Source organism: Manacus vitellinus, unplaced genomic scaffold, assembly GCF_001715985.3.
Source record: "Manacus vitellinus isolate BGI_N305 unplaced genomic scaffold, ASM171598v3 scaffold_15_pilon, whole genome shotgun sequence".
Lineage (NCBI taxonomy): Eukaryota > Metazoa > Chordata > Aves > Passeriformes > Pipridae > Manacus > Manacus vitellinus.
Genome location: NW_021939122.1, coordinates 10094472 through 10108408, shown reverse-complemented (window position 1 = coordinate 10108408; position 13937 = coordinate 10094472). Strand labels below are relative to the sequence as shown.

General features: G+C 37.4%; 1 protein-coding gene across 1 annotated transcript in view; it reads left to right on the top strand.

The window, feature by feature from the left end:
• Nucleotides 1-12248, top strand: part of LOC103766962 (gamma-aminobutyric acid receptor subunit pi-like) — a 47320-nt gene extending 35072 nt beyond the window's left edge. Inside the window, exons 8-10 of the mRNA XM_018068919.2 lie at nt 5188-5340; nt 6220-6413; nt 11937-12248. Of these exons, the coding sequence (XP_017924408.2) occupies nt 5188-5340; nt 6220-6413; nt 11937-12248 (659 nt within the window). The remainder of the gene's footprint in view (nt 1-5187; nt 5341-6219; nt 6414-11936) is intronic.
• The last annotated feature ends 1689 nt before the right edge of the window (nt 12249-13937 follow it).

The window sequence follows — 13937 nt, the reverse complement described above, 5'->3', positions numbered from 1 at the left end:
AGGGGGGAGGTCACAATTAAGCCAGTAACAAGTTGCTGTCACTTATAATTAGTGATCTGAAATCAAAATGGATACAAACTATATATAGACTGCAAAAGTTGTATGAGAGTGTATAAATATAACAGACTCTACAAAGAGTGTATGTTCATCAGTCAGAGTCTCTTCCTCTGCAAACACAGGCACTACCTTGCTTTGTCCTACAGGCTCATCTTCAGTTTTCTATCCTGAGTTGTTTTTGAGATAATTCTGCAATGTGAAACAATTTAGAAAAAAAAATTGGTAAATGCATTGAAAAAGTTGCAGTAACATAAAAACATATTGAAATGCAATGAATGAAACAGAAGGATACTAGGAGGAATTTTTTGTTAACTTCTGCAAAGTTCCTTGTAGTATATATATACATAGAGATGGACACTTGGAAAACTTCCCATGGCATAGTTTTTCTGTTTTTTTTATAGGTAAACTAAATGGATAAATATACCTGCTGACAAACACTACATGAAAGGGTTTGCTTCATTCTTAGGAAATTTGAATTTCAAACTTACTTTTTGTAAGTCTCAACACATGTTGAGAAGCCTGGCCTGAGCTTTGATTTCCTCTAGTTCACTTCTGAAAAGTAAGTAAGAAAAGAGATAGTTTATAAGATCTAAACTATGAAGAACAAAAAAATGATTTTTGTCTGAGGGGGGACAAAGGAGCTGTAATAGCTTATTAACAATATGTATCGACACATTTAGCATCCTGCAGCAGTCAGAGAATTGTATTTCAGTTGTACAACTTATTTGTTGTGTAAGATTGGGGACATAATAATTCCTTAATGCATATGTTCATTGTAAACAAGCAGTAAAAAAATTATATACTGAAAACTACATTTTTAGTGTATAGTTAAGCCAGTAAAATCTATTTAAAGCTTTCCTGTAGCATGCCCTTAAAAGACGCAAGAAGAGAAGAAAACGATGCATTGGTAGAATTCTACTGACGTGCTTGTGCAAGATGTACATCACACAATTTAGCAGACACCCAAGGGGTTAGCATAAATAATTCATGATAGAGAAAAGTATGCTCTTTGTGCCTGACTGCATGCCCCTGTGCAGGATACCAAAGTACTTCTTACATAAAGAATGATGTGGAGCAGTCTTTTACTGGAGTAGAGTTCAGCAAAAAGTCCACGGAAGTAGCTGTGGGGAAGATGCTCCCATCCCATAACACTCAGAGTGGAAGTTAGGAATTGCTGACAGCATTTATAGAGGATCAGTTCTTCCTTCAGGTGTCTCCGTTGGGACCACCTGCTGGTGAGAGATGCTGCAGAAAAGAGCAGAGATACAGCATTCTGCCATCAGCTGGAAACAGATGCCAAAGAAAAATGGCATTATCAGAAAATGAATGACCTAGCATGACAAGGAAGCCTATTTAGGTTTATATCTATTTTTCAAGCAGTGCAGCAGTAGTCATTGCTGATAGAATCATCAGTGGAGATTCTATACAAAGTGTTAGATAATCAGCACTATATATTAGAATATAATTTTAAAAGACAAAAGCCAATCTTCAAAGCCAAGTTATAAAACAGAATAAACTAGTTTTTACTGCCTTCATAAAAATCTGTCTTAGACCTGGATCTAGACCTGCTCAGCTACTGAGAAAGAGGCTATTTGGGTATAATTTTTATGATACTGCAACAAAAGTGATCAGCTGGATCAAATTGTACTTTTTTTGCCACCTTTTTTGTCACCTGTCACCTTTTTGTACTTTTTAGGGTACTTAGCAGAATTTACTTCTGCCCTCTAGTAAATTCTATAAAGCCCCAAAATAACTCAGTTTAATCTTCTTTTGCTGTGAGGTGACCTAAGTAGAATACCCCACCTTCTGGTGTGTTTAGCATATATATATTGACAGTCATTTAAGTTCAGAGTCATCTGAGAAAGTGTTAAACACAGTAATTCAACACTTTGGTAAGTGCTAATGCTACGCCTTTGCTGCAGTTAGCTATCTGCACAGAGATTAATTCCATCACATTATCACATTTAAATCAGAGGAGTCTCACACTGACGTGACACTCATAATGGGTGAGAAACTTGAATGAAAAAAAATCTTTTCATTTTATTGCAATTATTTTGTTGTCAATAAGACTCAAGCAAGGAGTTAATTAGAGTTGTACTTGAGTTAACTCTAGTAAAGCCAGGACTAGGATTATATAAATCTGTTTCAATTTTGATTTGGCTGATGGCACTGTAGTCTCAGCTGTGCAAGGCAAAGGCAATGAGATACTGCATTACTCTCTCATATGCAGCTCACACAACTGGAGTAGCAAATCTGTTCTTTTTAGAGATGATAACTTCTGGTACGTGTGTGGTGTAGATGAAAAAAGGACTGTAATATTTCTCTATCTTCATTTTATCCCATTGCTCATTTCTTTAGCATGATAAGTATGCACTGAATACTTTTTCTCAACTACTGCTTCCTTCAGTTTATTACAGGAGGAGCTCTGATGAATTCTATATATAGGTTGCTTCAAAATTTCCATTATAAAAGCTCTTCTGAACTCTTTAGAGAAACGCTGACACTATTATTATCATGTCCATGATGTGTCTTTGGATTCTGGCAAGCAGAAAACCTTAAGATTAGAATGCCTCTTCTTTGTTCCCCAAAAAGCCACTCAGCTATAAGCCATTACATCTCTATTCCTCTTGTTCACATTACTTCAGAAATTTCTGGCATCGGGAGAAATAATAACATCGTAATACCCAAAAGGCTTGTCTACACTTGGAAATTGCAGCAAAGTGGCAAACTGTGACTTTCAAATTTGATATTTTGGACTAACTTCCCATGTACACACTTGCCTTTTATACTAAGGTAAATGGGGATACAGTTGTAGGGCACTACCAAGGAGATGGTATTGTTGTATGGTTACATTGGCTGTTTCAGAGTTTTCCTTCCTAAAGACAAGTTCTTCTAAGGCTGAACCACAGGAACTCCCAAGTGCCTGTGATACTCTGCAGGAAGTATAGTCCAGTCTCTTCACTCCCCTTTGCTGAGCATGTGGCAAGACATCCTTCTCTATGGTCAGCACAGAAGCACAAAACAAATTACTTTTGTGGAGTATCCAGTCCTCTTTCCCTAAATATGCTCTATGCTATAGCCTTTTGTTGTCCAGAATCAGTGTTTTTCCATAGCACTAGTGCTCAGTTTAGTGCAAGGATGAGTGCAGACAGAAGCAGTAATGCTGCACAGTCAACTGTAAGTTTTTCACGTCCTAACTTTTGAGTGCTTTACTTTGGTCTGCTTACACTTAAAATCAGTTTTGGTGAGCAAAATGGCATTTATTGAAACAACTGCAGTGGTAAAAATCACAGCCTTGATAGAGGTACATTGGTTAATGTTCCCTGTTTCACATAAAAATGATAATAATGGCATAAAACATCTTTGTATTTCTTGCCTCATGGAGATAGTTTAAGTCTAATGTTCATCTTTGTATCCTTTCTTCTATCAGTGAGACACTTGAGGATCTTAATATACTGAACTTACAAAAAGAACCCTAAATACAGTGCATTTTTACCTTTGAAAGGAGAAAGAACTGACTACTAGAGGACTCTTTAGTTCACTAGAGAAAAGGCAGTCAGCATGGCAGAAAACTGAAGTTAGATCAATATTAGAAATTAGACATTAATTTTTAACAGAATTATTTGCTGAGAGAAATGGTGGATACTGTGTGTCTAGATATCCTTAAACTAAGTCTACATGTCTGTGTGAAAGGTGGGCTCTATTCCAACCAAAATGACTGAGTTCAAAGCAGGGGATAATTGGGGAAATTTAATGGCTTGTGATTAGGGTCAGACTACATAATCTAGCAATTCTTTCTGGTTTTAAGAATTCTGTGAATCCTTATTGTTCTCTTGATGCAATATATACAGTTCTTTCAAAAATGAAGATTTAACCATTCATTTGTTAGTCTGGGAGCAATAATACATTCCTTGGCATCCATTACTTGCACTTCAAGCTTTTCAGTGTTCTTCTTTGACTCTGTGTCTCACAGTGCACCTGAGGGATGCACAAATAGCCTATCTGTGTGTATATTGTTGTTGCTAAAGTGAATTCACCGTTCTGTACTTCTGTCCTGACTTGCAGCACACAGCACTGGAAGCAAACATAGGTCCCAGAGAGCATAACGTTTTGTATTAAAATAGCTGAAGCCAAAGCTATCTGACTACAGAGCATTACACTCTCACTGGTATTCTGATTTTCTGTTGTTAAAATAACGTTGTAAAAGTTTATTAACAATTTTGAACTTGGAACTCCAGAATAAGAAGTCCTTTGTGCTCTTTTAAATTAGTAAAAAGAAAGATTTTGCCTTCCTGAGATTCATTGAACTGGTAACAATTTCAGATCCTGTGCTTCAACACAGGCAAAATTTTGCTTGGTTATTGAGCTGGATAAAAAATTTGGGCTTTGCTTACAAGTGTAGTGTCCCCTCATGAAAACCAATTCTGTATTTGACTCTGTGATCCCAAAAGTTCATCTTCTGGAAATCACTCACATAGAAGCAAACCATTTGTGCCTCAATAGTGACACTGCTCAGAGTAACACAAACACTGTAATGCATTAATATAAAGAAAAAATAAGTAGTGAAGATACAAAGATACTGCTCGGGTTTAAGTGGAATATAAGAGGTAGGTAAGCAGTATCAGAGCAGGTACCCTTAATCCAGATCTTGAACAGTAGTAAGTGAAAAGAAAAGCAAAATAAATGAGATATGTGAGACAGGTAAATGTAAGAACCCATTCTAACTTTGTGAAATTACAATTGTTACTATGTTACTTCATATCATAGCTCATTTATTGTTATGAATAGTGACAGCTAAATACATATGTGACTTAAAATTTCCTTGTGTTATATAATGAAACATCCTTTCCATGCATTGATGGCTTTATTTTTTCCTTCGCTAATCTTCATTTAATTTCCAGTTCAAGGGACCTTTAATAAAACTCTGAATATGGTGACTGGGTGTTACGTATTTTGATTGTTAATTTTAGAGTATTCATCTTGAATTTTTCAGCGCTGTGTTTAATTTTTTCCAAGCTTGTTTGTTAAGTTTTTACTGCACTGTAGTGCACCAAAATAATACAGGTTGCTATTTCAAAGAACTTTTTATGAATTACACCTTCACAATATTTTTCCCTGCTCTTTCCACAGGACGTTACCCAAAACTAGTGTTTCACTTTGAACTCAAGAGAAACATCTTGTATTTCATATTAGAGACATATGTACCATCAATCCTACTGGTTGTGCTCTCCTGGGTATCATTTTGGATAAGCCAGTCATCAGTTCCAGCTAGAATCTGCATAGGTGAGAAGCCAATAAACCAAACCAAACCAAACCAAGAGCTGGATCATTAAGATGCTTTTTTTATTACAAGTACATGGCATCCATTTCCCAAACACTTCTGAGTTTTATGGAATAACTTTTTTGGTTTGCCATACCTAGTATATGTGTGGATCCCCTTGAAGCCTTGCTATTCTTTAGTGAAGAAAAATGTCTTTGGGAGCTACAGGAGACTTAGAGGCAGGGGAGGGTGCTGAAAGCAAAGGAAAAAACTGTGTCATTTTGGAAATAATTTAAATTTATTAAAACACATGGCATGCACAGACAGAATTGTGAGGCTTTTGTGAGGTCTAATATACATACTAATTAACACATGAATAATAAGAGAATTATAAGAGATTAAATATAATTAATTTCAAATAAAGGATATTCTGAAAGGGAAAGAATGCGAATCAGTTTTGATCAGGCTGCAGGTGGGGTGGGAAAAACACTCCTGCAGAATAGGGTAGAAAGATTTCACATCAAATGAGCCATTGGGCAGCTACACTGAGCAAAATGATATCTGAATATTTAAAAGGAGCTTTTGCATAGATTTGCAATAATAATGAGTTAATCATAAATATACATTCCACGACACCAAAATCTCTCTCATTTTAATTTCTAGTCTTCTCAGCTTTACTAACAGTTTTCATTAGTATTTTTAAGCATTTAACTTCAGAATTATAAGTTCGTAAAAATTATAAGTTCATTGGAAAGCCTTCTTTCTAAAACATGACCCATTAAATGCTGTGGCAGATTTGGTGTTTCAGAGCCAGGAAAAACTCTCTTGTAGTAGGGCCCTTGCAGTGGAGGCCTTCATTTCTATGCATGTTATATCAGAACATATATTTTTGCGTTCCACAGGTGTTACCACAGTCCTTACAATGACAACACTGATGATGGGAGCCAGGACTTCACTCCCAAATGCTAATTGCTTTATTAAGGCAATTGATGTGTACCTCGGTATCTGCTTCAGCTTCATCTTTGGAGCACTGTTAGAGTATGCTGTGACTCATTTCTGCACTCTGCATCAACTCAGTTCAAAGGAACTTCCAATGGTATTTTAATTCTTTGGTTATTGTTCTATAAACTAGAATTAAATTATACCTGGTAAAGAGAATTAATTCCCTTAGAAATAATAGTAAATGTATTTAAGGAAGTTTCTTTTTTAGAATTAGGACAGGAAAATAAAATAATCTTGAGAAAAAGAAAAATATTTGTATTCCTGGATCTTATTTAGAAGAGATCAAGCAAACTGAGGCACCCTTCCATAATGATTCTCTCTTTAGGCATGGACTTTATGGCCATTTATCAAACAATATGCTAGACATACCACAAAAATCATAGACATTTGTTGTCTTCCAGGCAAAAGCATATAGTTACTTACGGTTCAAAAACTCGACTGAGCTTGATGACTTGACCTGATTGCAAAATAGAAAAAAAAAAAGAGTTTATCACATTGCATTTATGAAACCTTCATGTGCATGGAACACGAGTCAGTATCCTAGCAGACAGCTTCACATCCTGGGTCTATCAGATCCCTATTGCCTTCTGTTCACATCTTCTCTTTCAACAGCTGCAACTGAAACTCAGGCTGGGATTCACTTTCTCTTCTGCATCGTTATTATAACAGCGCTTTTTGCTGCTCTAATGAGTTTCTCACAACTCTGAAATACTGTGAAATATACTTAAAATAGAAATGGATGAAATCAGCGTAGGCATTTTTCACTCTGGTGGTTGTCGTCATGCTGAAATAATCAGGACAGGTTCATGAGGTTTTGTCACATCTTCCATCTCCAGTGTATAGCACTGCTTTCATAAGCAATGAAAAAGAAATCACAAGGAAGCTGGAAGATGATTGTCTTGCAGCTTTTAATTATGGAACTGAATCTAATATGCATGAGAGAAAAGAAAATGTTAAGCAGCTTATGAAATTTCTGGATTAACTGAAAAATGTAAAACATGAAAAATGAGAATAACGGGAAAAAAATGCAGAAGGAGGTTTGGTTGAGTGCTGTAGGGTTAAAGGGCCAGAACAAGAAAGTTTGTCAACTGTTTAAGCCAAACTAGAACAGAGCATCACAAATGCCTAAGCAAAGCCCCTCAATAGACTCAAGGAACAGGATATTGAGTTGAAGAGGAGGAGCTTCAAAGCAGTGAAGATCAGCCAATATGTGGAGTTTTTTATGTCTAGATAGTTCATCAATTAATATGTGATTTTGGGTGTTTGGATGAGAGATAAGTCCTGTAAATATACAGGAATATGTTCAAAGCTCTCATTAGGTCTAGATATGTGGAGGAACACTGCAAAATGGACACGAAGCTGAACCACCCAGTGGGTTTTATGAGATCACATCTATCAGGGGATTGTCTGCAAATGGGCAAACACTCATTTTGAATGAGGATTTGAGTGGAAAGCCTGAAAGTAATTTTTCTTGGCAAGGTAACATCAGTGACAATTCCCTCAGAGCATATCCATCTTGTGAAGTAAGTGGCTGTCATTTTGCGCATAGAGCAGGGAAAAAAAGAGAAAGCTTATTGGAGGTTTGGGTAAGAAAGTAAAGTGTTTCAGTGCTTGGATGATTAAGCATCTTTGGATCTATGAAGGGCAATCGTGACTGCCCTTGCCTTCACCTACCCGTGTCAGATTTGCTTTCATCTGGAGCACATACTAGTGCTTCAAATGGTGTGGACATGGAAACTCATAGACTTCAAAGATCTGCATGGAAGTGGAGGTACAGCCTTAAAATGAAGAAGGAAGAAAGACTTATGGTAAAGTTTTGTGATGGACTTAATGACCAAAGGGAATAGTCTTTCACTTTAGGAGTGTTTCCTGCTTCACATCAGAAGTTTTTTTCCAGTTTTTCTGCTGTGCATCAGAAGTGAACAAGCCATCCAAAATCACTTCTTGCCCACACAAAGATAAAAATATAAGGGAAAGGGCAGTTTTTTGCTCCTAGATCAAGACTCTGTAGAATAGGGAAAATGCCTGTCATGTCCTTTTCCTAATGTAGCCAAGGACAAGCACTGAGCAGGGTGTCATGGAGAGCACACCTGACTTGTATTTCTCATTGTAAAAAACAGAACATCACAAGGACAGAAGTACCAGCTAAAATTTCGTGTCACTGTCTAGGAGGTACTTAGCAATTTATGTGTGAGTATCGTCACTGTAAATGTGTTGTCCTCATTATCGTTAGGTTAATTGGAAATCTCACTTTCTATTTTGTTATTCCCATATGTGAGCTGATAGAAAATTTGCATTCAGAATTATGTAAATAAATGTAGGAGGAGAAATGAAAATGTCACCCTCTCTCTTGTATAGGAATTAGTTGTACTCGCTTGCTTTCCACTTTGCTCTTTAAAGCAGGTGGGCACTGGCATAGCAAATCCTTCTGAAGCCCTTGGGATCTTCAATTTGGAATATAAACTGGTGAAAGACCTCATCATATCCATGCTCTTGCAGTGTCTCACACCATGTGAACCAGGACCCACAGAGACAGCTTCAGAGCTAATGGCAAAAGCAGAGGAACCACCTGCTGCAAGGAAGGTCAGGCAGAATGTGCCATTCACATCAGCTCCATAACAACAGGCTGCTTAAATGGAGAGTTTGCCCCTCCCAAGTTTCTTCTGTTTTGTACAAAATTGTGAGTTGTGCCCTCTATAAAGAAGAGGATTCCTTCTTCGACTTCCTCTGTCTTTCACTTAAATCTCTACGTTTTAGGCAGAATGGAGAACAGTTTGAAAACTGAAAATAAGGGTACAAGGGTGCTGTTCAGCCTACCTGGCATTTCTGTGCAAGCATTGTCCAGTCTTTATGAGCACTGCATAAACTCCAGGTGTGCAACAGTCTGGGTTGAAATATTTTTAATCTTGAGCAGCTTTTTTATCCGCTGGAAGTGACAACGTTCCTCAATTCTGTTGGCTGTTGGATGTCAGCAAACACTTCAGTTAGTATGAACAGGAGCCACAGTAGCAGGTGCCATATACAGTGCTTTTCTGGTGGTGTACAGCACCTTTCCTGGATATTGCTGATTTGGTATCTAAATAGAGCCTTTCTTAGTGCCAACTGCTATTTCCTCATAGCTGGAATCCAGAAAAAATCCAAGTGTTTAAAATTAGAGCCACATTTGGACACTCACAACACTTTTTTTTTTTTTTTTTTTTATGTATACTGTAAACCAGCCTAGTCTTTCATGATGCTCAGTTCTCCATAATAATTTGGAAAAGTCCCTCAACAGTCCCACTTAATAAGACTGCAGCTTTTTATGAACTAGCAGTTTTTATGGTTCTCCTCTAGACTAGCTTTCTCCTTTTCAAGCAATGTAATACAGCACTTTTCTGTAAACTCTTCTGTTCTGCGAGAGCCCTGCCTTGTTACACTGCAAATAGAATCCAGTACATGTGCCCTGCATGCAGTATTTTCTGCTTAAGTAAGAACTGCCTCTTGGGGAGTAGAAAGGAACCAAGAACAGCCTAATAATGTATCAGCCTCCTGCAAGTTGCTAACATGCGGTTGTGTGAAAGGAAAAATGGCACGTGCGCAATGTCCTGTTAATGCTCTGATGTAAAACTAATTCTGAACAACTTATTGCCAGCCCTACCTAGGAGAAAAATAGACTCTTACACTGAGCAATGCCCCAAATCCTGCCAGTTTTGAAGTACAGATGTTGTTTTGTTTCCCCCCCCCCTTTCTAAAATATGAGAACAGGGGAAAAAAGTCAGGACTCTTCTGTCAGGTTCCTTTATTTTATTAACTTTTGATGTGCTGAGTGCATTCATTAGGTCGTTGCTCTGGTGCCTCGTTTCAAGTGCCAGGCACTGCTGACAAAGGCTCCTCTGCCATCCCCAGCACTCCCCTCACCTACCTGAACTTTTTGAAGCAGAAGAGAGGTATTTATAGCAGAGTCAGGCCCCAAGTAAAACTCAAACCTTGAGTTTTAGTACTACCCTGGGGATTGTTTAAGGTTCAGACTGGAATTTTATGGATTGATCCTCTTAATGCTTTATAGGCAGATTTTTATTCTGGCCTTTGGTTTCAAAATTCACACAAAGGTGCAGAAGGCTGGATGGGGGATGAGCAAGATTTTTTGGTCAGCATATTTTTAGGATGATGTGTTGAGCTACATTTATTTCTCACAAATAAAATATACCAGATTTTTTTTTTTTGCTTGAAAGTGAAAAGCAGTAATAATCCCTTTTTTTGTTCTGCTTCACCGATTCCCAGCAGTTTGAGGACAGACTCCACATTAATTTTCAAGGGTGTCACTAATTTTAGATGAAGAAAGACTCAAGGACTGTGCCATCTACATGTACCCTGGGCAGAAGAGCAATTTTGCTTAATGAGCTTTCTTTGACTTTAATAGCTCAGATATTTCTAAATGAGCTTTTTGTCTGGCTGCACATAAGGCTGTACATTTTAACCTTTACAAAGTTTGACCTTGTGGAATCTGTTTCTTCTCATGATCCAAATGGAGAAAAGCAAATTGGTCAGAGGAAAGAGATTCTGCATTCTACATTTCACAAATAAATTTTTTAGACTTTTCTTGCTTTTTTGCCACTCACTGATTTGGAAGACCATACAATTATCAGGAGAAAATTAAAATTATGCGTATGCCTACCTGAATTAAAATGACCCCTTCTCCAAGTATACATAATAAGGTTCAGTTTAGATACAAAATTGGAGCCCATCTTTGTAGCTTGGATCTGCTGGTGTCTCTGCAACATCCCATACCAAACTAAATACCCCAGGTCTTTCAAGGAAGTTTTAGAGCTGAAGCTGCAGCTGATGTCTAATCCCATGTCCTCTGAGTCAGTAACAGAAAACCCGCTGACATCAAAGGGTGAAGATTTCATACATGAACTTTATGGCTCTTAGCCATTTCTAATCAAAGAAACAAAACCCACCAGAAGGCTTATACAACATTCTCCAAAGACCTGTCTTGATGCAGTGAAGCACAGAAAAATATGTTTAACCCTAGCATAATTTTGAACTTAAAGCATGAGTTTCAGGACTTGAAAGAAAGTAGCACTAACTATTTAGTTTTAAATTAGCTATGGAGCTTGTCCCTCTTTATTTTATTTCATTTTTTAAAAATTAACTTTTGTCACAAAGCACTGGAATTGAGTAGCGAATTGCACAGAAAGAGAGTGTCTTTTATCCTGGGGTACTTGATTTGGGGGGCAACTAGCTTGACTAGCTAGTCTAGAAGCTCCCCAGCCTTCTCCATCTCCAGACTGGGGCTTTGCTTTATCCACTTTCTAGGCACTAATTTTTGCCAGTATTTGCCCTGAGCAGAAGACAACTTGCTGTCATGCCTTTCATGAGTTTGCTGCTGTTTTAAGTAAAGTTAGTGGGCCATATTTGAATCCAGCTTTTCTTGGTGATGTTTAAGTCAGTGTTTTTTCCACAAATGGAGGCTTTGAAAGCTGAAGGGAGCTGTCTGGTGCACGTAGGTGCTCGCCCTTGAAGTCAAGGAGTGAGATAGAGGAGGAGCTGAAAGAAAAATGCCATTTGCTGCAGCTCTAAAGTCAATAGGGGATGAAACATGCACTTAAGTACCTGCTGTTTGGTTTCCTTTCAGGATGATGATGAAGATGATGAAGAAGGCAAGAACAGAGCCCTGGCAGCAATCTCTAACAATTGCAGTGCCCCTGACAATACGAATAAGATCAATGCAAACAAGAGCAACCAAACCAGCATCGATAGAAAAAGTGAGAGAAGTAAACACAGTGTGTGTAGTTCACCAATGTCAGTAATGAAAAGACTTTTCTGTATCTTTGATTGCTTCCATGTTAAAAATCCTTACCACATAGACAACTATGCCCGATTTTCTTTCCCATTATCATTCATCATAATTAATGTACTTTACTGGGTATACTATTTGTATTTCTAAATATTCTATGGTGTAAAATTGATTTAAAGTTTAGGAAGTGGATATGAGAGGGGAAGTTTCAAAGAACAGAGAAGTTGTATTTGGATAAAGGGATATGAAAGGACTTCTTTCATGACATCTTTTTAAGGGTGTCTACAAAATTTCTTGTTAACTCGCTTTTCTGCTGTTAGATGTCTGTCATCCAAAACTGACTTTCCTATTAGCATGCATGTCACATATTAAACTACTTATCAAAGACCAGTAAGTCCTTTTTTAATATTTGATGGTCAAATTTGTGGGATAAGAGTTATACTTGTTTCTGAACTGCATTGAATAAACATAAAAATAGAACCAATGAAGTTTTCCTGCTATGCTTTCCATATTCAATTCCTTGTAGATTTGTCAATAATGCATAAATTTTCCATATTACATAAGGAATTTTATAATTGCAGATCAAAGTGGTTTTTCTACACAGCAAGAAACAGTTTTGAAGGCATGGGCTACCAACACAAACCAAGCAATCTATTCATCTTTGTAAGGTCACAAAGATGTCTTGAGACTCTTCTACATCTGTAGACGGAACTCCCATAGGCATCAATGGCTTTTCTGAGTAGGTGCAGGGCAGACTACAAAAATGGACTGGGGCCAAAAGGTTTACATCCAGAGAGTTGTATTCCCCTGAGTGAGGACATACTTAGTAATGTTCGCCAAGCCATCATGGACTATGGCCCTTCATCCTGACATCTGTACTATGCTCAGTCACAACTGCCTGGCTAACTATTATGCAGAGGAACAATTTGATGTGCTTAATTTTCAGCTTAGCAAATTCCTCTTGACTCACTTGCCATTAAAAATTTTCACATAAAGGTGAAAAAGCTTCTTGAATAGAAAACTCTGGATATGCAATAGCTCTTGATGCATTAGGAAAAGTTTTACACCGATGAAATTATGACTCACATGAGAGGATGGTTAGACTTGATGAAAAACCATAACAGTCTTTACAAGTGGTTACTTCACTGATAGATATTACAAAAGTTATTGGTATGGCAGCCTGTTTCTTATACTGCAGTATGTAAGTTTAAAAGCACTTATTTTTATATCTTTCTCCTGACCATACTGTATGTGTCAGTTGCATATATATGTATAAACCTGTATATGTGCTTTTATACTCTGTGTATCTTGGCATTTGTGATGATGCACAGAAATGCATTAGAAAGCTCCCCAATCAGTCTTTGATACACCTTTTCACCAGCGTGCTGCCTGTGCAGAACATCATTACATAAGAAGCGAGAAAGTGCAAAATAGCAGTGCAGGTTGGATTTGCCCTTGCTCACATCTAAATCCATAAAAATGATTGCACGCTGGCAGACAATTATTAGGTCACTAAAATTCCCTCAGTGGTTTTATTTTCTAAATGGGTTGACTACTGAAAATTTGTTTCTCTGCTGTTATGAGTAATGCCTTTTGTAAGACTTATTGATGCAATGCGACTTCAAGAACGGTCTAGTGGCTCTTGGTACCTTGTGGGTCTTCTGACTTTCATATAAAACCAAATACATTCAAGAAATCAAACCAAGATTGCCTGTGTTAATGAGCAGCCAAAAAAGCAATCTATTCTTTTTTTATTTAACGTTCTGCTGTTACATGTTTATGCTTAAACCCTTTATTCAGGAACAGATTGTATGACATTTTTTCTTGGAAATGAGACAT